Source organism: Rhincodon typus, chromosome 40, assembly GCF_021869965.1.
Source record: "Rhincodon typus isolate 14 chromosome 40, sRhiTyp1.1, whole genome shotgun sequence".
Lineage (NCBI taxonomy): Eukaryota > Metazoa > Chordata > Chondrichthyes > Orectolobiformes > Rhincodontidae > Rhincodon > Rhincodon typus.
In genome coordinates, this window is record NC_063371.1 from 1835243 (window position 1) to 1862037 (window position 26795).

The 26795-nt window shown below is 44.3% G+C and overlaps 2 protein-coding genes across 9 annotated transcripts in view; one reads left to right on the top strand and one right to left on the bottom strand.

Moving 5' to 3' along the window:
- The window catches only part of LOC109919796 (FHF complex subunit HOOK interacting protein 2A-like), a 25326-nt gene extending 20134 nt beyond the window's left edge, over positions 1 to 5192 (top strand). For both annotated transcript variants that reach the window (XM_048618463.1, XM_020519819.2), the window contains 4 exons: positions 369 to 512; positions 2082 to 2222; positions 3582 to 3682; positions 4386 to 5192. In XM_048618463.1, coding sequence (XP_048474420.1) covers positions 369 to 512; positions 2082 to 2222; positions 3582 to 3682; positions 4386 to 4488 — 489 coding nt within the window. In that variant the 3' untranslated portion in view covers positions 4489 to 5192. The remainder of the gene's footprint in view (positions 1 to 368; positions 513 to 2081; positions 2223 to 3581; positions 3683 to 4385) is intronic.
- A 158-nt stretch (positions 5193 to 5350) lies between these two features.
- The window catches only part of LOC109919797 (BRF2 RNA polymerase III transcription initiation factor subunit), a 51211-nt gene continuing 29766 nt past the window's right edge, over positions 5351 to 26795 (bottom strand). For 3 of the 7 annotated variants that reach the window (XM_048618469.1, XM_048618467.1, XM_048618464.1), the window contains 4 exons: positions 20686 to 20840; positions 17316 to 17375; positions 16107 to 16428; positions 5351 to 6307 (listed from right to left, as the gene is read on the bottom strand). In XM_048618469.1, the coding sequence (XP_048474426.1) occupies positions 5554 to 6307; positions 16107 to 16428; positions 17316 to 17375; positions 20686 to 20827 (1278 nt within the window). In that variant the 5' untranslated portion in view covers positions 20828 to 20840 and the 3' untranslated portion in view covers positions 5351 to 5553. Of the gene's footprint in view, positions 6308 to 16106; positions 16429 to 17315; positions 17376 to 20685; positions 20841 to 20964; positions 21454 to 21754; positions 21811 to 25110; positions 25128 to 26795 lie in introns of those variants that run through there. The other 4 variants (XM_048618468.1, XM_048618466.1, XM_048618470.1 and 1 more) reach the window with 4 other exon arrangements.

Here is a 26795-nt window from a genome sequence, read left to right on the forward strand (position 1 = left end):
CCTTCTTCAGAAATGAAGAAGGGTCTAGGCCCGAAACGTCAGCCTTCCTGCTCCTCTGATGCTGCTTGGCCTGCTGTGTTCATCCAGCTCTACACCTTGTTATCTCAGATTCTCCAGCATCTGCAGTTCCTACTATCTATTTTCTGTAACAATGTTGGTACAGCCTATCCTAGTACGGTGCAGCACCCCATGCAGGCTTGCCTGGTTATGCTGTGCCATGTGTATTCATGTTGCCATAAGACTCTTGGTAGACCTTAATGGTCACTGAGCAATTTACAGGTTATGCTTACGAAAGCGGTAAGCGTATGGTTCCAAAGACATGATGGACCCTGCTGTCATAGGCTATATTCCTGTCCTGTGTTCTTTAGTTCCAGGGTTGCTGTGTCAATGCCAAGGAGTGGAAGTGGCCACTTTTCCCCAGCAATTTGGAAAGCTGTGACCCAGGCGGGATATTTTACGAAGGTGATTTCCTGAAAGTCCTGTTTGACAGAATGGCACAGATCTTGCATCAGGTAACTATCAATTGAAAGGAACAGCAGAATTTCAGATAATTGATTATCAGATGCTATCAAATGATGGCTTGCTTATTTCCTGGCTGTGAATCAATGCACAACCCATTCCAGATAAGATTCTATAGCAGGGTCAGCTGTGGCTCAGTGGATTGCATTTCAACTCAATGAAGGGGTCATGGATTCAGGTCCAACTCCAGAGACTTAGGCATAAAGTCTAGTCTGATGCTCTGCAGTACAGAGGGAGAGCCATACAGCTGTCAAAATTCTCTTACTGAAGGGAGTGTTTCACTGTCAGAGATCAGAGCTGAGTGCACTGCACTGCCAAATGCTCTTACTGGGGAATGCTGTACTGTTGGAGAGTCAGTTCTGAGGGAGTGCTGCACTATCAGAAGGTCAGTAGCAACAGAGTGGGACACTGTGGGAGCACTGCAGTGTCTCAGTGTCATTGCTGGGCAGTGCTGCACTATCAAAAGGTCAGTACTGAGGTGGCATTGCTCTGTCAGAGGGTCTGTACTGAGGGAACACAACTATTACAAAAACTGTACTGAGCGAGTGCTGCTTTGTTAGAGATGCCATCTTTCATGAAACATTAAACTGAAGCACCATCTGCCCTCTGGTGGGTGTAAGAGATCCAACATCGGTAATTAAAAAGGACAGGCCAATAATGATTCCTTGAGATTTAAAAAAGTCATGAGGGGCATATGTTTTACACAGAGGGTGGCTCGTGTGTGGTATGAAGTACCTGATGAAGTGGTGGATGTGGGTACAATTACAACATTTAAAAGACATTTGGATAGGAAAGGTTTGGAAGGGTGTGGGCCAGGAGCAGGGAGGTGAGACTGGTTTAGTTTGGGATGATGTTCGGCATGGACAGATTGGACCAAAGGATTTGTTTCCATGCTGTGTGACTCTAATAACCAGAATTAGATTACCTGGCCTTTGAGAAGATTTGTAGCTTGTGTTGTGGATGAGGTTGTAGACCTGCTCGCCAAGCCAGTGATGCACAGACTATTTACCTAGCAGGGTGACGAAACGTCTGCAATCAAACACATCACCTCAGTGAGCAAGTCTACAACCTTGGATTATCTGGCTGTTATCTCATTGCTTTTGATGCACCAGATTAGTTTTCATGTTTCCATCAACTATAGCTACACTTTATTGACTGTTAAGCATTTTGGGATACCTCGGAAGTCATTAAAGGTGCTATAGAAATGCAATCTCTCTTCCCTCAGAAGATGCATATCTTTCCCAAAGATGTAGGAGGGCTAGAGGTTTCCCTCAGCTTTTACTGATCAAGAACAACAACTGACATTTGTACAAAAACAAAGTTGCTGGAAAAGCTCAGCAGGTCTGGCAGCATCTGTGAAGGAGAAAACAGAGTTAACGTTTCGGGTTCGGTGACCCTTCCTCAGAACTGACATTTGTAAATTGCCTTAACATTAAAGAAAACACATCCCAAGTGCCTCATAAAGACCATGAAAAACTTGCACCTAATGAAATAATTTTCTGCATTCAACTAAACAGTACTTATTGCATCCATTATTTTGATCTTAATATTTTCTCTTTCAGCCTTACGACCTGAATTTGCAAGTCACATCTGTGATATCGAAAGTAGCACTTTTCCCTCATCCTCACCTCCATGAGTATTTGCTGGATCCATACATTAACCTTGCCCCTAGCTGCAGATCTCTCTTCTCTATCATTGTCCGAGTGAGTACTCTCGTCTTGATCTGTCACCTCAGTACTTTGCTCCAATCAATCATTCATTAGCATCGAGGATGTGCTGAGGATTAGATAAGTAGGCAGCTGTTAACACTATACAGACTGAAGTTACAAATCTGAGTGAGCAGGGTAGTACAGTTGGAGACACATTGGGGCTAACAGCCCAGGGTCACAAGTTTATGGCAAACTGAACAAATATCCATGCTTTATTATTTAAAGACCCAATTGGATCCCTGGCCTGCCACCTCTATAGGGTCTCGCCTGCTCATGACTTCAAAGTCACTTGAAGTTCTTGACTTCATGAGACATTAAACTGAAGTCCTGTCCGCCCTCTTGTGGATAGAAACAATCCCAAATCTCCAAGGGGAAAGATTTTTCTGGTGCTCTCGCCAATAATTCTTTTAACTCACATTTAAAGACAGATTATCTGGCCATAATCTTAAAACACAACCTTCCCAGGACAATAAATGCCAGCCTCACTCACATGCTGAGAATGATCATGTGAGAAAGGCATTGGGTGCTTTCTTGTAATAATAACTGGCGTTATCAAAATGGCATGGTGGCTCAGTGGTTAGCACTGCTGCCTCACAGTGTTGGGGACCCGGGTTCAATCCCATCCTCGGGTGACTGTCTGTATGGAGTTTGCATGATCTCCCTGTGTCTGTGTGGGTTCCCTCCCACAGTCCAAAGATGTGCAGGTTAGGTGGATCGACCATGCTAAAGTGTCCATAGTGACCAGGAATGTGGGCTGGGTGGGTTAGCTTTGGGAAATGCAGGATTGTAATGAGAGTTTGGTTCTGGTGGGACTCTCTTCTGAGGGTCAGTGTGGACTCGGTGGGCCGAATGGCCTGTTTGCACACTGTAAGGATTCTATGATTCAGAAAGACATCTGTGACTAAATGGTAACACTACTAGATGAGCAGTCTAAACACTGCTCTGGAGAGACAAGTTCAAATCCTTTCACAGCAGCTTGGGGATTTCAAATGCTGGGGAATAATAAATCTGCAGTAAAAATGATAATCTTATTATTAATGATTACGAAATCTATTTTGAAATCTACACGTCATTACCAGACCAGTCCAGCCTAGCCTATAGGATACCAGGCCTATAGCAATATGTTTGACTCTTAACTGCCCTCCAAAATAGTTAGCAAGCCACACGGCTGTTAGGAAAAAGTACTGTTGGTGTACCAATACTGTGTGGGCTTCAGCGATTCAAGAACATGGTTCACCACCACGTTCTCAAAATCACTAAATGCTCACAATCACCACAGTGACCTTGAAAGAAAATAAGTTACCCAATCAGATTGATTCCTGTAATGGAACTGCCCATTCTCTGCTTTCTCAGGTAATCGGAGATCTCATGCAGAAAATCCAGAGAGTCCCACAGTTTCCCTCCAAGCTACTGCTAGTCCGAAGACAACTGATGGGATTGGAACCAGAAAATGTGTAAGTGACATGGAATTATTCTGCATGTTCTTAATATTTAGGAACTTCAGCCATTTGCATGTTCATGTGTTTAGCTGTATCAAAGACAAACTTTGTCAAGCTAGATATTTTTTGTACGCTTTGATTTACTGAATTTATGAATCTTCTAAAGCTAGCTTCCAAGTACAGGTGGCAATGTAGAATGTTGGCCCTTATTTCAAAGGGAATGGAGTGGACAAAGTGGAACATTTTTCTAAAACTATACAAGACATTCATCACACCACAACTAGAATACTGAGCAAAGTCTGGAGGAGATTCACTAGGCTGGTCCTAGGTAGGGAGGAATTTTCCATTCCTACTCTACTTCTCCTCAGTCTGCAAATCCCCATCCCCATTCTGGACCCCTCATTCTGCAAGCCCAATTCCTACTGTCTCACTTCAGTCTCAAAGCTTCAGCTCTCCTCTCAGGATAAAAGCCCAAACTCAGCTTGACCTCTGCACGACACCTTTCAAATAATTTTTAAACCCACTCTTATTGGCCAAGTTTGGACACTTTGAATCACTGTCCTTTCTAGGCAGATTTACACAGTCAATTGCTTTATCAGGATGAACTAGAGGGTGTTACAAGAGCACAGGACAGCATTGTTTACTTTTGTGATTATTCATCACTGCCACCTTATTTAAATGTTCAATTAAATTGATTTTTGATTTGTTAATTTTGCAGGGTGGATCACACCACAATTCTGAAGGGTGTCATTGTCCTGGAGGAGTTCTGTAAGGAGTTAGCTGCAATTTCATTTGTTAAGTACCCATCTGAACCAGATTAAGACTGGCTACCTAGCTCTTTCTGCCTATTACTGAAGAGATCATTGAAATGGAACTGGACACATTTCCAGAAAACAGACTGACAATACATCTCTCTTCTATTTAATCTTTTTAAGTTCAGCTGTGTGTGATCATCTGCTGGTGAATTTATAACACGATTTTCTCATCTTCTTCGGAATCCCACCTTTAACTTGAACTAGGGGATTACCTGTTCCTCCTGCCAGCAGGATCCAATTCAGATACGGACTCCTGTTAACAGGACAAGTCACTCTTCGAACCCAAGTGGTACCTCTGATCACACTTCCCTTCTCTCCCTGTCACCTCCAGCCATGCACCATTTCTGCTTCTCACTTGACCGTGACTCAGGATACGTGAGGTACAAGATTTTGTTGTTGTTGCTTCCAAATATTTAATGGGGTGAAATACTTTGACATTTCTAAGGTTAACACGGCTGTGCAACTCTCAGTTGTAAATATGTCTGATGATGAGCGAATCACATGAATATACCTTGGCGTTTTGATGTCTTGTTGTTTATTGATAGACTCAAACAAGGAGGTAAAAGTGGATGTGTTTTAAAATGAGCTGCTTGATGTGTAGAAAATGATCCTTGTGTTAGAGGGGCGATGTGGGGAATGGTGTAAGCTTGTAGAGTCTGTCAGTGACAATGCAATAAAAATGTTATTTTGTGATTAAAATACAAGAGATTGAATGTCTGTGCTCCTGAATTAAATAATTTAGAAGCTGTGCTGAAAAGGGACCACAGCTCCATTTTGTTGGGGGCGGGGTGGGGGGGCAGGGTGGTGGGGGAGGGGTGTTGCTGATGCACCATTGAAGGTGCACTCCTTCAGATGAACGTTAATAATCTGCAGTGCTGTTGGAAATTTAATATCTACTTTACTGATACCACATTGCACAAGGCACCAAACTCTAATCAGTCTAATTTACAGTTTTCAGTTAGCGAGGGGATGATAGTTTCTTCTTCCTTCAGCTCAGAGACTCTGCATAGGATGAGAAGAGGCTCTGTTTCTCTACAACAAGCACTCAGTGAAATGATTAGGCAGTGCCGCTCAAAGGATGGCACGTGCTGCCTTGAAGGCTGCCACTTCCTCGGGCGTCCTCAAGTACTGCTCAATTTCACTGTCAGATATCTCCTCCTCTCCAGTGGTTGGCTCAGTGTGGAGGCTGGCCTCTGCTTCTGGGCATGCCTTCTTCCTCTTCCTTTGGTTGAGGCACGGAGGGAGGAAGACTGGTGTTTTGCGCTTCTGCCTTGACACCTCGTCTCCTACATGGTCTGCAAGGGAGGGCACTGACTCCCCACCATCCCCATCCCCATCCCCGCTCCCACCCTCAGCACCTGCACCCATTTCTGTTTGTTTGCTCAGGTCTGTCTGCGCATTTGTGTTCTCTGCCCATGCAAGGCTCAGCGTCTGCTTGAGTAACAGGGTACGGTGGCGGAGAATATCATCGGTGTACTTCACCACAGTCTTAGCATCAAGCTGCTGTGGTACCAACCAGGCAAGCTGTGATGCCAGCCTGACCAGAATGTCAAGCATCTCCTTCACCCGCTGAGAGGCAGGTGGTGGCTGCCTGACTCCCACCAGCTTGCAGAACCTTCCCAGGCTGCACTTCAGACGGTGTCCAGGCAGCAGTGACTGCCAGGCCAGATAAGCCGCTGCCGTGATAATAGGCACTGGGTGTCTTCCAGTCACCAGCCAAGTCTCACTGGCGAGCTCCACAAGCTGCATGGCACGTTCCACCACCTTTTCTTTATTCTCCAGAAACTGGGATGGGATTGATGCAGAATTCTGGAACAAATTAAAACTATAGAGAGACAAAACAAAATCGAATTAGAGTCACATTCTGAAAGAAAATCAACTGGATACACCTTATACACAGCAATAGCATGCTCAGAGATGTTCAGTTTAGTTTTCCAGATTTCGTTACTGCCTTGTTCCAAACATAGACAACAGCTGAATTTCAGAGGGGAAGGTGATTGCCCTCAACAGCAAAGCTGCATCTGAGTATGACATCAAGAAGCCTTAACAAAACTGACCAAAAAGCCACCATGGGGAGCTGTTTGGGTTGCAAGCTTGCACAAAGCAAGATTGCGGTGGCTGTTGGAGGCCAACCATCTCAGGCCCAGGAATCGCAACAGGAATTTCTTAGGGAGTGTTCAAAACTCAACCATTTTCAACTACTTCATCTACAATTTTGCATCTGCCATAAGGTTAGGGGTGGCATGTTCACTGGTGATTACTTAGCAACATTCATGACTCCTCAGATACTGAAGCAATCTATCTCCCAATGCAGCAACTCCTGGGCAAAATCCAGGCTCAGGCTAATATGTGGCAAGTAGTATTAGCACTACATAAGTGCTGGGTAATGACATTGTCAAACAAGAGAAAATTTAACCATCTCCCCTTGACATTCAATTACATCACCATCATTGAATCCCATACTATCAACAACCTGGAGGTTGCCATTGACCAGACACAACTGGACTAGCTTAATAAATAATGGGCGACAAGAGGAGGTCAGAGGTTAGGAATCCTGCAGTGAGTAACTTCCCTCCTGACTCTCCCATCATCTACACAGCACAAGTCACAAGTGTGACAGAAAACTCCCCACTTGCCTGAATGGGAGCAGCTCCAACCACACAAGAAATTTGACAGCATCAACAAGGAAGCAGCTCCCTTGATTGGCACCATGTTCACTCACTCCAGCACTGTCACTTGAGCAGCAGTCTGTACTACCTACAAAATGCACTGCAGAAATTCAGTGAAGATCCTCAAACAGCACCTTCCAAACCCATGACCAGAAGGACAAGGGGAGCAGATATATGGGAACACTACGACCACCTGCAAGTTCCCCTTCAAACCACTCACCATCCTGACTTGGAAATATATCACCATTCCTTCACTGTTGCTGGGTCAAAATCCTTGAATTCCTTCCCTAAAGGCATTGCGGGTCTACCTACAGCACACAGACAGCAGTGGTCAAGGCGGCAGCTCACCACCACCTTCTAAAGGCCACCTAGGGACTAGGCTAGTACTTTGATGAAAGTACTGTACCTGATTCATGACACCATATTGACTTGGGCTGTGAACTGACTTGCCAGAAATGGGCAGAGACCAATCATAGATCTCAATCAGTTTGGAGACTGGTCACTGATGGCATCCCACCAGGATCAGTGCTGGGACTACAGCTCGCTCCAATTTTTATTAATGATCTGGAAATTTGCTGACAATACTAAAATCTGTGCAAGTACTAAGATTGTAGATGATGCTGGACAGCTTTGAATGGGAGCTTAATGTGTTTAGAGTTTCAGTTTTCTTCGTATACTCATTCACAGGAGGACTTCACTGGCTAGTCCAGCATTTTTGCGGATAAGAGTCAACCACATTGCTGTGGGTGTGAATTCACTTGTAGGCCAGACCAGGTAAAGATGGCAGTTTCCTTCCATGAAGGACATTCGTGAACCAAATGGGTTTTCTCTAATATTGACAATGGATTCCTGCTTATCATTACACTCTTAATTCCAGATCTTCATCAAATTCACTTTTCGCCACCTGCCATGGCGCGATTTGAACCTGTTTCCCAGAACATTACCCAGCCACTTGGCAGTGTGTATTTGAAATGTGTAGAGTTATGCTTGATATACATAACACACATCATTCAGGGAAGAGCATTAAAGACAATGGACAAAGGAAAGAAATCTGAGTGTCGCAGTTTGGACATCTCTAAAGGTATATGTGAAGAATGACTGCAGAACATGGGGTATTGGGTGCATTCATCAGGGCATGGTTTCAAAGACAAGGCAAAAATATTTTGCCTGTCTGCAAGACCTGTCAGATCTTGCCTGGAATCCAGCAGACACCAACCATTGTTTTGCTTTGGTCTCCTCACATTGTAAGTGATGTGGAGACTTTGCAGGCTGACTCGACTGCTTCCCAGTTTAAAGCATCTTGGTTATCAAGAGTTGGTTGTTTACACCTCACACAAGTTGTAGTCTTGAGAATAATTAAATCCAAATTTATCAGCATCTCTCAGGTGATTTGTAATTCATCAATTTTGAACTGAGAGCTAGAAATGACTTTCCGATAGCTTAGGATAAAAGGAAAAAAACTGACGAAACGAGTTTCTTTCTTTAAAAGCTTCTAACAAACACATCGATCCCAGGGAAGAGCATTGTGTTTAAAAAGAAAGAAGTTGGCTAATGAATGGGATCAGGACCTGAGAATTAGTTCTGGCAAGTCTGGAAGAGATCCTCTGTATAAGCAGGTGGCAGTTGTTCAATGGTAATTGAGGCCTCGGGAACAGTCATTCAGTCTATCAGGGTGGAACCAGAAATAAAGTTGTTTTTTTGAAGTGTTTTCTGAAACAGCATGAAGATTTTAAAAGCTCCACGCCCGATCTGCTACACCAGCTTCAGGAAACCCAAAAAGTAGAAAGCTGAGTTTGAAGTATTGTTGCCTGTGTCTCTGTGAACTGATAAGATGATCCTGATCAACATTTCAGAAAAAGCAACCAATAAGTCCACATTTATGCTTCTGAAACAATGCTTTTTCAAAGCCATTTAAGTAATCTGAACAGTTTTGTTTGTTTTATAATTTATCCCTTAACTATCTTAACTGTCTTTTGCGTGAATGGGACTGAAAACAAAAGTTTCAGTTTTAAGGCACAGACATCAAACAACATCATAAGCTGATTAATGTTCTTTCTACTGAAGTTGTTGTGTATTTAATGAATAATTAAGCCTTTTGTTTAGGATACAAAACCGTTGTCTGGAAATTAATTTCTTTTAGTCACTCATGGGATGTGGACATCGCTGGCTGGCCAACATTTTATTGCCCATCCCTACTTGGTCTTGAGATGGTAGTGATGAGCTGCCTTCTTGAACAATTGCAGTCTATGTGCTGTAAGTAGACCCACAATGCCTTTAGGGAGGGAATTCAAGGACTTTGACCCAGCGACTATAAAGGAATGGCGATTATGTTTCCAAATCAGGATGGTGAGTGGCTTGGACAAGAACCTGCTCCCGTGGAGTGAGTGAATATTTGTGCATGTGGTACCATTTAAGCAGGCTGCTTCTTTGTTGATGCTCTTGGGTTTCTTGATTGTTGTTGGAGCTGCTCCCATCCAGGCAAGTGGAGGGTTTTCCATCACACTGTGTGCAGTTCTGGTCACCTTGTTATAGGAAGGATATTATTACACTAGAGAGGGTTCAGAAAAGATTTACCAGGTTGTTGCCAGCACTAGTTTGACTTATAAAAATAGGTGGATAGGCTGGGACTTTTTTTACTGGAGCATAAGGAGGTTGAAGGGTGATCTTATACAGGTTTATAAAATCATAACTGACATAAGTAAAGTGAATAGCAAAGGTCTTTCCTCTAGGGTGGGAGAGTTCAAAACTGAGGGGCATATTTTTAAAGAGAGAGGAGAAAGATTTAAAAAGGACATGAAGGGCAACTTTTTATTACTCAAAGTAGTTAGGGTGTGGAATGAACTGCCAGAGGAATTGGTTGGTGTGGGTACAGTTAAAACATTTAATAGACATTTGGATAAGTGAATAGGAAATGTTTGGAAGGATTAGGTGGGGACTTTTTTCACTGGAGTGTCGGAGGTTGAGAAGTGACCTTATAAAATAACAAAATAGTTCATAAAATAATGAGGGGTACAAACAGGGTTAATGGTAGTTATCTTTTCCCTATGATGGGGAATTTCAAGACTGGGGACACATTTTTTAAGGTGAGCGAAGACAGATTTTAAAAAGATATGGGGCAATTTTTTTTTTAACACAGAGGGTGGTTTGTGTGTGGAAAGAACTTTGAGGAAGTGATGGATGTGGGCACAATTACAACATTTAAAAAATATTTGGATAAGTACATGAATAGGAAAGGTTTAGAGGGATATGGGCCAGAAGGTGGCAGGTGGGACTGGTTTAGTTTGGGATTATGTTCGGCATGGATTAGTTGGACTGAAGGGTCTGTTTCCATGCTGCATGACTATAAAACTATTCACAAAGTCTAAGATTGGTTATTTAGAAGTCTGATTACGAACCATTGGACTGACTGTTTGGGGTGTTTGACAGCTTACTTTCACTGTGTTGCGAACAGAGGTAGAAAGGCTGATTGGGTTCGGCCGTCTGTCTCCATGTCGTAGCACAGGTGATAGGCATGGTTTTGACTAGGATAGAGGAAGTTGAGCTTTTGTGATACGCAGCATGTCATTTGTGGGGGCAGGTTGTTTGAAATAGAGGCTGTTTCTATGTTATTGTTCCTCCGATGCTGCTCACTCAGAGAATGTGAGCTAAGCAACACCTCAGGGACAGTTGGTAGGGTAGTAGGGACCAGTCGCTGTGATCAATGGCACCTGGGTGGCACCATAAAGCTCATCAGCCTCAAAACTGACAGGAAACTCCGTCACAAGCTCAGAGATTAAAGCCCCAGTCAACGCAGTCCATCCATTCAGTGAAGATGTGGTGTAAACTGGTGGAGCGCAGACTCTGGGGATAAACCTGGGCTGCAGCAAGGGCAGGGGCATCGAGGGTTAGCAGGGTGGGAGGAAGAAGAAAGAGGGGTCATGTGTTCATTCCCTGAGGATCACACTGATCATTTATGGAAAAGGATAGACTTTGTCGAAAAGTTCCAAGTTTCAAATTGGAGGAAGGCCAATTTTGATGGTATCATGCAAGAAGTTTCAAAATTTGATTGGGACAGTTATTTGCAGGTAAAGAGGCGGCTGGAAAGTGGGAAGCCTTCAAAACTGAGGTAACAAGAGTCCAGAGACAATATGATCCTGTTAGGGTGAAAGGCAAGGCTGGTAGGTGCAGGGAATGCTGGATGACTAAAGAAATTAAGGTTCTGGTCAAGGCAAAAAAGGAAGCATTTGTCAGGTATAGATAGTGGGGATCGAGTGAATCCCTAAAGAAGTATAAGGATAGTAGAAGTACACTCATAGAGCCATACAGCAGGAAACAGACCATTCGGTCCAACCAGTTCATGCCAAACATAATCCTAAACTAAATCAGTCCCACCTGCCTGCTGTTGGCCCATATCCCTCCAAACCGTTCCTATTAATGTACTTATCCAACCACTTCCTCACGCGAACCACCCTCTGTGTAGAAAAACTTGCCTCATGTCTTTTTTAAATCTCTCTCCTCTCACCTTTAAAATGTGCCCCCTAGTCTTGAAATCCTCCATCCTAGAGAAAAAACAACTACATTTAACTCTATCTATACCTCTCATTATTTTATAAATTTCTATCAGGTTGCCTCTCAACCTCCTACACGCCAGTGAAAAAAAGTCCCAGCCTATCCAACCTTTCCTTATAATTCAAATGGGGAGGTGATGGCCTAGTGGCGTTATCACTGGACTGTTAATCCAGAGACCCAGATAATATTCTGGACACCTGGGTTCAAATCCCACCACAGCAGATGGTAGAATTTGAATCCAATAAATATGTGGAATTAAGAATCCGATGATGACGATGAATCCATTGTCGACTGTCAGGAAAAACCCATCTGGTTCACTAATGTCCTTTAGGAAAGAAAAGTGCCATCCTTATCTGGTCTGGTCTACATGTGACTCCAGACCCACAGCAATGTGGTTGACTCTTTACTGCCCTCTGGGCAATTAGGGATGGGCAATAAATGCTGCCTGGCCAGCGTTGCTCTCATCCCGTGAATGAATAAAGAAAAATAAACAACCTTCCATACCTGGCAACATCCTGGTAAATCTCTTTTGAACTCTCTCCAGCTTGATAATATCCTTCTTGTAACTGGGTAACCAGATCTGGACACAGTATTTCAGAAGAGGCCTCACCAATGTCCTGTATAACCTCAACATGACTTCCCAACTCCTACACTCAAAGGACTGAGCAATGAAGACAAACATGCCAAATGCCTTTTTAACCACCTTGTCTATATGTGACACAAACTTTAAAGAAATATGTACCTGCACCTCATGTCCTCCTGTTCTACAACACTTACCCAAGGCCCTACCATTAATTATATAAGCCCTACCCTTGTCTATTGTACCAAAATGTAATACCTTGCATTTATCCATATTGAACACCATCTGTCATTTTTCAGCCCATTGATCCATTTGATCAAGATCCCTCTGTAATCTTAGAAAACCTTCTTCACTGTCTACAATGCCACCAATTTTGGTGTTGTCCGCTAACTTACTGATCATGCCTTCTGAATTCTAATCCAAATCATTTATATAAATGATAAACAAAAGAGGAGCCAGAACCAATCCCTGTGGAACACCGCTGGTCACAGGCCTCCAGTTCGAAAAGCAACCTTCTACCATTATTCTCTGTCTCCTGCCATTAAGTCAATTATGTATCCAATTGGCAAGCTCATCCTGAATCCCAAGTGACCTAACTTTACTAACTAATCTACCTGGCGGATACTGAGATCCAAATAAACAATGTCTACTGCTCTGCCATCATTAATCTATTTGGTAACTTTCTCAAAAAACTCAAATCAAGTTTGTGAGACACGATTCTCCCCGCATAAAACAATGTTGGCTATTCCTAATCAATTTTTGCCTGTCTAAATGTCCATAGATCCTATCTCAAGAGCGAAATCGGGAGGGTAAAAAGGGGACATGAGATAGCTTTGGCAAATAGAGTTAAGGAGAATCCAAAGGGTTTCTACAAATACATTAAGGAAAAAGGGTAACTCGGAAGAAGCCAGGACACCTTAAAGATCAGTAAAGCCACCTATGTATGGAACTGCAAGAGATGTGCGAGATACTAAACAAGTATTCTGTCTCAGTGTTTACTGTGGAGAAGGATAAGTAAGGTAGAGAACTGGGGGAAATAAATAGTGATTTCTTGAAAAGTGTTCATATTACAGAGGAGGTTCTGGATGCCTTAAATGCATAAAGGTGGCTGAATCCCTGGGACTGGATCAGGTGCACCCTAGAACTTTGTAGGAAGCTAGAAAAGTGATTGCTGAGCCCCTTGCTGAGATATTTATGTCATCGATAGTCATGGGTAAGTTGGCTAACATGATGCCATTATTTAAGAAAGGGGGTAAGGAAAAGCCAGGGAATTATAGATCGGTGAGCCTGACATCAGTGGTGAGCACGTTATTAGAGGGGATTCCGAGGGATTTACATGTATTCGAAAGTTATGGACTGTCTAGGCGTAGTCATGGCTTTGGGAAATCGTTTCTCACTAATTTAATTCAGTTTTTTGAAGAAGTGACAAAGAGGATTGATGAAGGCAGAGCAGTGGACGTGATCAAAACAAACTTCATTAAGGCACTTGACAAGGTTCCATATGGTAGACTGGTTAACAAGGTTAGATCACATGGAATACAGGGAAAACTAGCCATTTGAATACAAAATTGGCTCAAAGGTAGGAGACAGAGGGTAGCATGGAGGCCTGTGACTAGCAGTGTACCACAAGAATTGGTGTTGGGTCCATTGCTTTTCGTCATTTACATAAATGATTTGGATGTGAATATAGGAGCTATGGTTAGTAAGTTAGCAGATGACACCAAAGTTGGTGTTGTAGTGGACAGCGAAGAAGATTTCCTCAGAATACAACGGGACCTTGATCAGATGGAGTTCAATTTAGATTAATGTGAAGTGCTGCATTTTGGGAAAGGCAAACCAGGGCAGGACTTATACACTTAATGGTAAGGTCCTGGGGAGTGTTGCTGAACAAAGAGATCTTGGCGTGCGGGTTCATAGTTCCTTGAAAGTAGTGTCGTAGGTGGACAGGGTAGTGAAGAAAGCATTTGGTACGCTTGCATTGGTCAGTGCATTGAGTATGGGAGTTGAGTTGTCATATTGCAGCTGTGCAGGACATTGGTTAGGCCACTTTTGGAATACTGTGTTTGATTCTGGTCTCCCTGCTATAGGAAGGATGTTGTAAAACTTGAGAGGGTTCAGAAAAGATTTACAAGGTTATTGCCAGGGTTGGAGGGTTTGAGCTATAGGGAGAGGCTAAATAGGCTGGGGCTATTTTCCCTGGAGCATCGGAGGCTGAGAGGTGACATTATAGAAGTTTATAAAATCATGAAAGGCATGGATAAGGTCAATAGTCAAGGACTTTTCCCCAGGGTAGGGGAGTCCACAACTAGAGCGCATAGGTTTAACGTGAGAGAGGAAAGATTTAAAAGGGACCTAAAGAGCAACATTTTCACACAAAGGGTGGTACATGTATGGAATGAACTGCCAGAGGAGGTTGCGGAAGCTGATACAACTACAACATTTAAAAAGCATCTGGATGGGTATTTGAATAGGAAGAGTTTAGAGGGTTATGGGCCAAATGCTGTCAAATGGAACTAGATTAATTTAGGATATCTGGTCGGCATGGACGAGTTGGGCTGATAGACATGTACAGCACAGAAACAGACCTATGGCTCTATTTGAAACCATTTCATATTATGATATTGCCTGGAGTCTATGACCAGGTCAAAGTTAAGTGAGCAGTAGGGGGTTGGTATAGAATCACCACCAGTTATTTCTCATTCTGACACTGCCCACCCAACCCATTCTCCCGCTTTCTCCCCGTAACCCGTGATCCCCTTGACAATCAAGAACCTATCTATTTCCATCTTAACTATACTCAATGACCTGGCCTCTACAGCCTTCTGTGGCAGTGAATCCCATAGATTCACCACTCTCTGGCTGAAGAAGTTTCTCCTTACCTCCTATCTAAAAGGTCTTCCCTTTACTCTAAGGCTGTGCCCTCGGGTCCTAGTCTCTCCTACCAACGGAAACATCTTCCCAACATCCACTCTGTCCAGGCCATTCAGTATTCTGTACGTTTCAATTAGATTCCACCTTCATCCTTCTAAACTCCATCGAGAATAAACCCAGAGTCCTCAAACGTTCCTCATATGTTAAGCTTTTCATTCCTGAGACCATTCTCGTGAACCTCCTCTGAACCCGCTCCAGGGCCAGTACATCTTTCCTGAGATATGGGGCCAAAACTGCACACAATACTCCAAATGTGGCCTGACCAGAGCTTTATAGAGACTCAGATGTACATCCCTGCTTTTATATTCAAGTCCTCTCAAAATAAATGCCAAAGTTGCATTTGCCTTCCCAACTACTGACTCAACCTGCAAGTTTACGTTGAGAGAATCCTGGACTAGAACTCCCAAGTCTCATTACACTTCAGATTTCTGAATTTTCTTCCCATTTAGAAAACAATCTCTCCTATGTCTTATGGACTCTGTGTGCATCCAGCATTTGCTGATGTGATTTCCTTTGAATGAAGCTTAATCATTCCTGAGCACAGGGCTGCAGTTGTCACTGTTACATAGAGCAGCTTAAACCCAAATATTCTGCCTTTCTGTGAAGCTCACTACACAAGGATAGAATACACCCAAAGAACAGGGAATATGGCCTACAAACCAGAGAAATCAGATACCTTGTTGGAGTGGTTGTGAAAGATGACAACAATGCCTATGGCCTACAGAGGCAGGATGCCAAGCTTAGCTGAGGAGACAGATACATTGCATCTGACTGCCTGTTTGTTAAATCCTTACTTTTGCAAAGCAACTTTAACGAGTCTCATTTGGAGCAGTGAAGCTATTTAAAGACTGTGGATGCTCGATGCAAGTTAGAGGATAAAAGATGGATATATTCACCCATCACAGTGAGTTTTCACAAGATCCAAAAGGCTGAGCGTTGGGATATCCAGCCTTAGTTCTTTTAGCAGATGCTGGTAGACAGTTGAGAAGAGGGTGGGCTCCACGTGAAGCAGCGAGCAGATAGTACTCAGGGTCAGAGGCCAATTGTGCTGGCGACATGAGATGTGAACACAGCAGCCCACCAAGGCTTCCTTCTTCTCCAGAGTGACATGCAGGAAGCTTTGATGCTCATACACCTTCAAGTAAAGCTCGCTGGCTGTGTCTTCAACAACTGGACGTACTCGCAAAATCCGACACAGGTCATGTACTCTCTTCTGACCTGTGTGAAGAGTGACAGAAGTGAGAGACCGAGAGAGGTGCACGCAATCAGAGAAGGACCACATCAGAGTAGTGGCTCCAGGCAACACTACAAGTAATAATACTACAGGCAACACCTTGTACTCAGAAACAATAATGAGGGAGTTGCACACTGTTTGAAGTCTGGGCGAGTGCTGCGCTAAGGCAGCTGCACTGTTGAAAGTGACCACTTTTGGCTGAGACATGGCTGCCATCTCAGCTGGGCTGAAACAATCCCACAACATTATTTGGAAGAGCTCAGATGTTCTCTGATGTCAGTGAATCCTTGAAATCAATATCATTAAAAACCAGTCAGTTTTTGTATTTAAGAGCACTTGCTGTCCACAAACTGCCTACTGCAGTTCCTAAATTACAGTAATAGCGTCACTTAAAAAAGACAAGATCATATATGTAAAACTAAAGATGTCTCCAGTTCCCTTTTAAGAATACATTTTGAGATTAATTACAAATATTTGTCAGGACACACATACACACACGCGCGCATGCGCGCACACACACACACACACCCACACACCCTGGTTGAGACAGTGGTGCCAATAAACACTTCAGACCTCAGCCATCAATGCATCTCCCTTCAAGGACCAAACACCGAAACTGAATCAACATGACTTCATTTGCAGCTTCCATGTCTGATGCATGTCGTTTTTGGAGAGATAACTCTCCCCACCAAGTGTCTCATCTTCACATTATGGGATTACTAACTTTGAAATACTTATTACAACCTTAGAGATCAAAACATAAGAACTGTTCCCAAAAACATCAGTTTTAGACAAAGGATGATCAATACAAAATTTTAATTTCTGATGAGCACTTTTGGCTTTATTTACTTTCACTGTTCTGATATCTTACCTTGTATCTGGTTGCGACAAGGCTTTTTCACCTCTGCCGTGCTCTCACTGTATCTCACTGCTGTGAAAAAAGATTGAAACAAATAACTTCCAACAATGCCATTTTACATCGAGACATGTATGTTCCCCCAACACAGGGCCTATCTTCTACCCCAGAGTGCATGTCCTCACCAGTATCCAATGCACACATCACTTCTCCTCCCCTAAATATAGAGATAAATGATACTTTGGAAGGAACAGAAGATAAATTTAGGGGTGCAGTTTCCCAAAACATTAAAATGACCCCTCTCCTTCATAAAACTGTTTAAAAGCTTAACACATGTTCTGCTAAGAGGGATTAAATATAATGATCAAGGTATTATCAAAGTTTTGCATAAAACTTCACTCACATTGCACTATGTGTAGTTCACCAGGTCACTGTCTTGTGTGACAAAATGACGTTACAACCAGAGATAACAAGCCAAATTAAAATCAGCCTTAACATCACTGGATTCACAGAAAAGTGAAATTAACTTATTCAATGACCCTCAAAATTGCCACCTGTTCCCAAGTAGACTCTACAGATAACAAATCTTAGATACCAAGTTTGTAACTTAAACAAGATAGTCAATATATGATTAATACTATAACTTGAGCAGGACAAAACTAAACAATAAAGTAATCTCATCAGTATGTGATTGAAAAACAATCTTCTTTGATCATAATCCTCACTCTAACACATAGAGACACACAGTTTTGAAATAAACTAAAAAGAAAAAATGAATTGTAATTTATCATTTTAATTAACAGTTTCAACAAATTCAATGCCACACCTTCATGCAATCCTCGATAATGAGTTGTTCACAGACACTAATTTCAAAGTTACCGGTGAATGCGAGCAGTTCAATACAGTTGTCACCTGTTCTTTTTTAAAAATCAGTATTCTCTGTGGCTATATGGTTCACGACAGTCCTCCTTTCATTGACTAACAACAGCCCACTAGCTTCCAGGCCTGTGCATTGCAACGCGTATTGTCAAATAGTCTACATTGTTCCCCAGATTAGTAATCCAGTCGAGTTACCAGCAACAAACATCTGTGTTTGGTTTTCTTCCCCTTTTTGTCAAGAAAAGTACACAGCTGTTAAAAGTTTAATAAACCCTAATCTTGAAGTTGTTGATTTGTTCGCCAAGCTGGCTTGTTTTCGTTCAGACTTTTCGCCACCATGCGAGGTGACATCATCAGTGGAGCCTCCAATGAAGCAATGTTATTCTACTCCACTTGGAATTTATACTGTTTGGACCATTATGATGAGTAGTGTCATTTCCAGACTCACCATAACGGACCAGACAGTATAAATTCCAAGCGGAGTAGAATAACATCGCTTCATCGGACGGCTCATTGATGATGTCACCAGCATGGTGACGAAACATCTGAACAAAAACAAGTCAGCTTGACGAGCAAGTCAACAACCTCACCCAGAACCGAGCTACAGACCTTTGCTAAAACTTTAAACACTAATCTTGGTTCACAGTTCCACAGAGGAAAATAGGAGAAAAACATCAAAATTTTTGTCATTTATATAGATGATTTGGATGTGACTATAGAAGGTATGGTTAGTAAGTTTGCAGATAGCACTAAAATTGTAGGTGTAATGGATGCAAAGAAGGTTACCTCAGAGTACAAGGGACCTTGATTATATGGGCCAACGGGTGGCAGATGGAGTTCAATTCAGATAAATATGAGGTGCTGCATTTTGGAAAGACAAATCAGGGCAGGACTTATACACTTAATGGTAAGGTCCTGGGGACTGTTGTCAGACAAAAAGACCTTGAGGTGCAGGTTCATAGTTCATTGAAAGTGGAGTTGCAGGTCAACAGGGTAGTGAAGGCAGTGTTGGTACGCTTGCCTTTATTCTCAGCGCATTGAGTATGGGAGTTGGGAGGTCATCTTGTGGCTGTACAGGACATTGGTTTGGCCACTTTTGGAATACAGCATTCACTTCTGGTCTCCCTGATAATAGGAAAGATGTTGTGAAACTTGAAAGGATTCAGAAAAGATTTAGAAAGATGCTACCAGGGTTGAAGGGTTTGAGCTAGACGGAGAGGCTGAGTAGGCTGGGGCTATTTTCCCTGGAGCATCGGAGGCTGAGGGGTGACCTTACAGAGGTTTATAAAATCACAAGGGGCATGGATAGAGTGAATAGTCAAGGTCTTTTTGCCAGGGGAGGGCAGTCCAAAGCTATAGGGCATAGGTTTAAGTTGAGAGGGGAATGATTTAAAAGGGACCCAAGGGGCAACTTTTGCATGTCAGTGCGGGATGAGCTGCCAGAAGAAGTGAAGAAGGCTGTTACAATTAGAACATTTAAAAGGCATCTGGAATGGTACATGAACAGGAATGGTTTGGAAAGATATGGGCCAAATGCTGGAAAAATGGAATAGATTCATTTAGGATATCTGGTCAGCATGCATGAGTTGGACCGGTGTCTATTTCTGTGCTGTATATCTCTATGATTCTATGAAAGTAGAAAATGCTGCAGAAACTCAGCACGTCTGGCAGCACCTTCAGATGAAAAAAAGTCATATCAGAGTCAAAACACGAATTCTGTTTCTCTCTGCACAAATGCAGCCAGGCCTACAAGTTTCTCCGGTATTTTTCATTTTTATTTCAGGCTTCCAGCATATGCAATATTTTGGTTTTCTTTATGAGTGAAGAGTTTTGAGTTTTCTTTCATCAGTACTGTCAAGAATGAAGAGTAAAAAGGGAGCAGTGATTCAGAGCCTGCAGCAGGAGGATGGAGATTAAAAAATAAGAAAACCGTTTAGGACAAGAAGCAGGGAGGGGTGTTTTAAAAATTGCATTGTGAAACTGTTGAATAAATTAGTGAGTGCAAGCGTATCAGGAGGCTAGTCCATATTCTGGAGACAATTCAAAGATTCTCATCTGTAGTGGTAATCATGAGCAGGAGAAGCAGCAAATATTTCCTTCCTGCAGATATTTAAGAGGCATGGCATAAGCTCTGCTGGCCCATAAGGATCCTCTCATTTTGTGTGTATCACTCAAGATCAGGGAACCACTGCAGGAATCATTCAGTCATGGGCCAGCACGGTGGCTCAGTAGTTAGCTCACGGTGCCTCACAGCACCAGGCACCCTGGTCTGATTCCAGCCTTGGGCAACTGTCTGCGTGGAGTCTGCACATTCTCCCCGTGTCTGCGTGGGTTTCTTTTGGGTGCTCCAGTTTCCTGCCACAGTTCAAAGATGTGCAAATGGATTTGGAGGGGGACTGGGTCTGGGTGGGATGCTGTTCGGACGGTCAGTGCAGATTTGATGGGCTGAATGATCTCTTTCCGCACTGTAGGGATTTTATGATTCTATGAAAAACAAGGCTTGTACCTTGGGAGAAAGTTTCCTCAGAGCGTGTGGTGGTGAGCAGGCCCTCGGTCAGCAGGAAGCCACACTCCGTACATACCAAGTGGCTCTGGCTGTAGTGGGAATCCTCTACTACCTCAGAGGAGCCACATTCTGGACAGGGCATCTTCCAACCTCTTCTGGAGACCAAAACAAAAACAAGCTCAGCAATTGAGAGAGTACAAAAAGAAATACATTACACAAAGCAGGAGCTGCTGTACGAGTAGGCCAATTTGCCCCCTTGTTTATCAAGAATCCATCTACCTCGACCTTCAGAAGGTTCAAGGGCTCTGCTGCCACCTCCTTAGCAGGGGGAAGATTCCCAAAGTCCCTCTGAGAAAGAAAGCAAAATCCTCCTGATCTGTTGGGCGACCCCTAGTTCTGAAGCAGTGAGGTTTGGCTGGGTTTTTTTTTCCTCTCTCTTTTAGAGCACAGGACTGATTTCCCCCGGCCCTGTAACGGACGGACAGATCCGGAATGGGGGATGGAAATTTTGCGGCACTCTCCCAGCGCTGACGCTGAGGAGCTGTTGTTGTTGTTGCTGCTGCTGCTGGAAAGGAGGGCTGTCGAGGAGCACAGCCAGAGAACCTCTCTGTGGAAACAACCGTCAGATCAATTCAAAAATTCAAACTCCCAACCGTCGTGAACGAAAGGTCTCGCGCTCCTGCGCAAGCGCGCTGCTGCGTTTGTACGACACGACACGACACCCTTGGCATTCCCCCTTTATTCTGTTGCCACCCCTAGGACTTCATCTCTGACCCTGACCCTCTCCTCCACCAGCCATTCAGTTCATTTCCTGCCCGAGCCTCCCCCCACCCCCTCACCTCCCGAAACCCACCCACTACCCTCCCCTCCCATCCATCCGCCTTCTCCACAGCCCTCTACTTCTCCCAGCTCCCCCGACCCTCCCCAGTCCTTCCTTCCAGCCTCTCCCCTCACCGCTTTCCCTCTCCTTCTCGTCTCCCCCACCCAGACCACCTCCCACTCAGAGGACCTACCCCACCCCACCCCCCGCCCCGCTTCAGGGGAGGTGATGGCTAAGCAGAACAATCACTCGACTATTAATCCAGAAAGTGGGCTAATGTTCTGGCATCCAAATCCCACCACAGTCGATGATGGAATGCGATTTAAATTTTTGAAAAATCTGGAACTTGGGTGATTTCAGTGGGCAAATGAGAGTCGACCACGTTGCTGTGGGTATGGGGGTCACATGTCGGCCAGACCAGGCGAGGACAGCAGATGTAATGAATGAGATGGGTTTTCCCAACAATCATTTCATGGTCATCGATAGATTCTTATATTCAGATCTAAGTCTCAAAAAAATGAAACCCCACAGGTCACCAGGCATTGACCAAGACACCAGAAAAGGCAATGGCAGAAGCAACCCTATTGACCCTGAAGAGTCCACCTTGGGAGAGCTATCACACAGGATAGTCAAGCAACAGCCTGACAGAGTCATGACTCAGAGAACCACATGTTATTGACAATGTTGCAGACACCACCATCACCGTCCCTGGATACGTCCTGTCCCACCGGCAGGACTGACCTAGCAGAGGTGATGGAGCAGTGGTATGCAGTCAGGAGGGAGCTGGCTTGGGAGTCTTCAACATTGATTCTGGACCCCATGATGTTCATGGTTTCAGGTTGTTGCAAAGTTGGGTACAATACTTGGGGATTGGGAAGAAGAAAGTTAGAATTTAGTGTTTGTAAAATGCCGGAGGCAAAAGCATTGCATGGTCCCTTTAAAAGATCATGTGCCTCTTCTGTGCTTAGAAATTTAAAATGGATGTCTACGAGCAGCAGCTTGAAAATTTGCAAGTACACAGAGTATCCAACTTGAAACATTTGTATCGAAAGGCCGTACAGTTAGCAGGCCAAGCAGCAGTTTTTACCAAGACGACAAACTTCTGACTTTAGCCAATCAATTTGAACCAGGCACTAAGATTAAATTTAATCTGATGGTTTTGACAACATAGGACCAATCCTATTGTAAGAAATATTGATATGTCACCAACGGTATAAAAAGAAGGGGGTAGTTGGACAAAGCCCCAGAGCTAACTACCATCCGCCAGAGCTTGCAGCCCTCAGCTCTCAAGGGAGAATTGCTGGCTCTCACCTCAATGTCTTAGAGAAAGCATTATCTACATAACAGCAGTATCAATGGCACAACTAGTTAATATGCCTGACAGAAGAATTGACAGAGAAGACAGAACATTCCAGAAGACACATACCCTGGCTAAATGGGGAGGCAATGGCCTAGTGGTATTATCGCTGGACTATTAATCCAGAGACCCAGGCACTGTTCTGGGGACGAGGGTACAAATCCTAGCAAGGCAGATGGTGGAAATTGAATTCAATAAATATCTGGAATTAAGAGTCTAATGGTGACTATGAATCCATTGCCAATTATCAGGAATAACCCCTCTGGTTCAATCATGTCCTTTACAGAAAGAAACTGCCATGCCTACATGTGACTCCAGACCCACAGCAATGTGGTTGATTCATAATTGGTATGGGCAATAAATGCTGGCCAAGCCACTGATGCCTCATCCTGTGAATGAATAAAAGAAAAAAAAATTCTAGAGACTAAATTCTATTTTGTTTATGTAAGTGGGATTTGTATTACTGGAACAGCATACCTTTAGAATCTTGCTTTATTCAGGAATAGTTCGTAGTTAGAAAGGATTTATTTGGTTTCTTAATAGTTTAGTTAATTCGTTCACAATTACAGTTAAATAAATAAATTGTTACTGTTGATTTTAAAGTGAGGGTCAGGGATTTATTTTATTTAACCACTAGAAGTTGCTGAAAGGCAGGTTACACCACTTTTCACACTCCTTTTACGGATTATAAGGCGAGGTGCTCCTCTGTGGGTGTTTCGGTTTTAGTTCTCAGAGATGGTCAACCTTCGCTTTATAACAGTGGGAAGTGCAAGTGGATACTGGGGGAAGTGGACGTTGGGGAAGGGGTCAGTTTGGAAGGTCCAGTGGGGTGGAGGTCGGGGGTCAGAATTGAACTCGGGGGTGGGTTCAAAGTGGACACTCACTTTACAATCAACAAGTAACAGTTTTATTTTATCTAACAGTGAACAAATTAACAAAACAAATAAACCCCTTCTAACTACTGTTCCTGAATAAAACAAGATTCTAATAGTATGCTGATCTAGTAAATATAAGTACTACTTATAAAAAAGGATAGAACTTCGTCTCTCAAAATTACAGCCAGGTTACGTGCCTTCTGGAATGCTCCGTGCCTTCTCCAAAGATTCGTCTGTCAGGAGTATTCACTAGTTGTGTCACCACTAGTTGTTATTGAGATGGGTTCTTTCTCTAAGACAGAGAAGAGGATGTGAGAGCCGGTGATTCTCTCTTGAGAGCTAAGGACGGTTAACTCTGGTGGATGGCAGTTAGCTCTGTTATCTTTGTCCAACTGCCCCCTTTCTTTTATAGCCTTGATGACATATGACATATCAATTTATTACAATAGGATTGATCCTATGTTGTCAAAACAATCAGATTTAAATTTAATTGGTTTTTGGTATCTAAGTGCTTGGTTCAAATTGATTGGATAAATTCAGAACTTGTTGCATTCGTAAAAACTGCTGTTTGGCCTGCTAACTGTACGACCTTTCAATACAAATGTTTCAAGTCGGGTGTTCTCTGTACACTTACAAACTTCAAACTGCTCCTCGCAGACATCTTTTTTTAAAAATCTCTAAGCACACAAAGAGCACATCATCTTTTAAAGGTACCACACAAACCTTTCCCACCAAGCATTTTACAACCACCAAATTCTAATTTCCTGCCTCCCAATCCACAAGTACTCTACCCAACTTTGCAACATCACTCACTTCCACTCCCTCCAACTTCCACTTCACCTCCACTTCCATACCCCCTGACTTTCACACACCCCCACTTGCCCCCAAAACCTGACTTTCACTTTCTGCTTACCTCCACTTCCCCCTTAACTTCCACTGCCCCCGACTTTAAGTTCCCCCACCTACAACTTCCTCAAACTTCCACTTCCCGCCCACTCTACTTCTGCCTTCCATATGTTCCAGCCTACCACTTCCATACCCTGACTTCCACTTCCAACTCACCCTTGACATCCACTTCCCCTCCCCCCGCCGACTTCCACATCCTGACTTCCACATGCCCCCACCTACCACTCACGCCCATCCCTGAGTTACACTTCCCAATTTCCATTCCCCCCCAAATTCCACATCCCACCCATCCTGAGTTTCACTTCCCTCCACTTGCACTTCCCCCGTGACTTCCACTTCTCCCCAACTTCCACTTTCCCCCACTCCCCCAACTGACTTTCACTTCCCCAATTTCTACTTGCCCCCTGCCTTTGACTTCCACTTACCCCCCCCAAGACCTCCTTCCACCACCCAAGACCTTCATTTACCTTCACAACCACTTCAATTCCTGATGCCCGACCTCCACCAAACTGGACCTCCCCGCCCATCCAAGAGATCCACAATCCCCACACTTCTAATTCCTCCCGCCACAGACTTCCATTTCTGTGCCCCAAGGCCTCCATCTGCTGCATCCAGACCTCCACTCTGCACCTCTACAGTCACCCTGGACCTCCATTCAACCCCCAAAACTTCATTTCCCCCTCCACATCTCCTTCTCCCTTCCCCAAACTCCACATCATTTCCGCCACCCCCCCCCCCCCCCCACCCCACCAACTTCTGCTACAACCCAACCTCCACTCCAATGCCCCTCCCACTCTGGATCTTCCCCACATCCCATACCTCCACTTGTCCCACCCCCTCCCGGACCTCCAAATCCCCCCTCCAACTTCCACTTCCTTTCCAACTGCCATTTCGCACCCAACTTCCGCTTCCCCCCGGCCCTCCATTCCCAACTTCCACTTCCCCAACTTCCACTTCACACCCATTTCCACTCCCCACAACTTTCACTTCCCCTCTACTTCCACATCCCCCCATCCCTGGCTTACAACCCCCTGACTTCCACTCCTCCCGACTTCCACTTTCCACCATCTGACCTCTGTTTCCCCCCAAGGCTCCCAGACCAACACTCCTCCCCAACTTCAACTTCCCTCCCCTCAACATCTGCATCCCTTCTATCTCCACTTCCCCCATTTCCACTTAGTTCATTTCCACTGCCCCTGACTTCCCCCACCCACAATTTCCCTTTCTTCCTCACTTCCACTTGCCCACATCTCCACTTCCTACCCACCACCAATTTTGCCTTCCACATGCTCCCACCTACTACTTCCACACCTCGACTTCCACTTCCAACCCACTCCAGACATCCATTTCCCCCCAACTTCCACATCCCGCCATACCCTGACTTCCACATGCCCCTGCCTACCATTTCCCCACATCCCCGACATCCACGTGTTCCCAACTTCCAATTTCCTCTGACTTCCACATCCCCACATCCCAACTTCCATTTTCCCCCATCCCCGACTTCCACTCCACCCTCAACTTCCATCTCCTGCCCAGACATCCAACTCCCTCCCACCAGAACCCCATTCCCCCTACAAAGACCACTAATTCCCGCCCCAACCTCCATTCCACCCCCCCGCCCCATCAGACCTCCCTCCATGCCCCAAACCTCCATACATCTCCCCCACTCCCGGAATCTCCACTTCCCCTCCCCCAACTGCCATTTCTCCCCTCAACTTTCACTTCACCCAGACCTCCATTTCCCCCAGCTTCCACTTTCCCCGATATCCATTTCTCACCCACTTCCATATACCCACACCCCCGACTTCCACTTCCCCACCGACTTCCACTTCCCAACAACTTGCACTTGGCCCCAGACCTTCACTCCCCGCCCACCTCCACTTACCCCAACTTCCACTTGACCCCCAACTTCCACTTTCCAGACGTCCACCTTCCACACTGCCCCTACTTCTCCCCACCTTCCCTTCCCACCCCACTTCCACTACCTGTTAGCTTCCACTGCTTCCCGACTTCCACTTTCTCAACCTTGACTTCCGTTTCCTTCCCACTTCCACTTTCTCCCAGACGTTCTCTTCCCCCCGACTTCCACATCACCCCAACTCTCCGACTTCTATTTCCCTCAACTTCCACTTCCCCTGAATTCTGCTCCCCC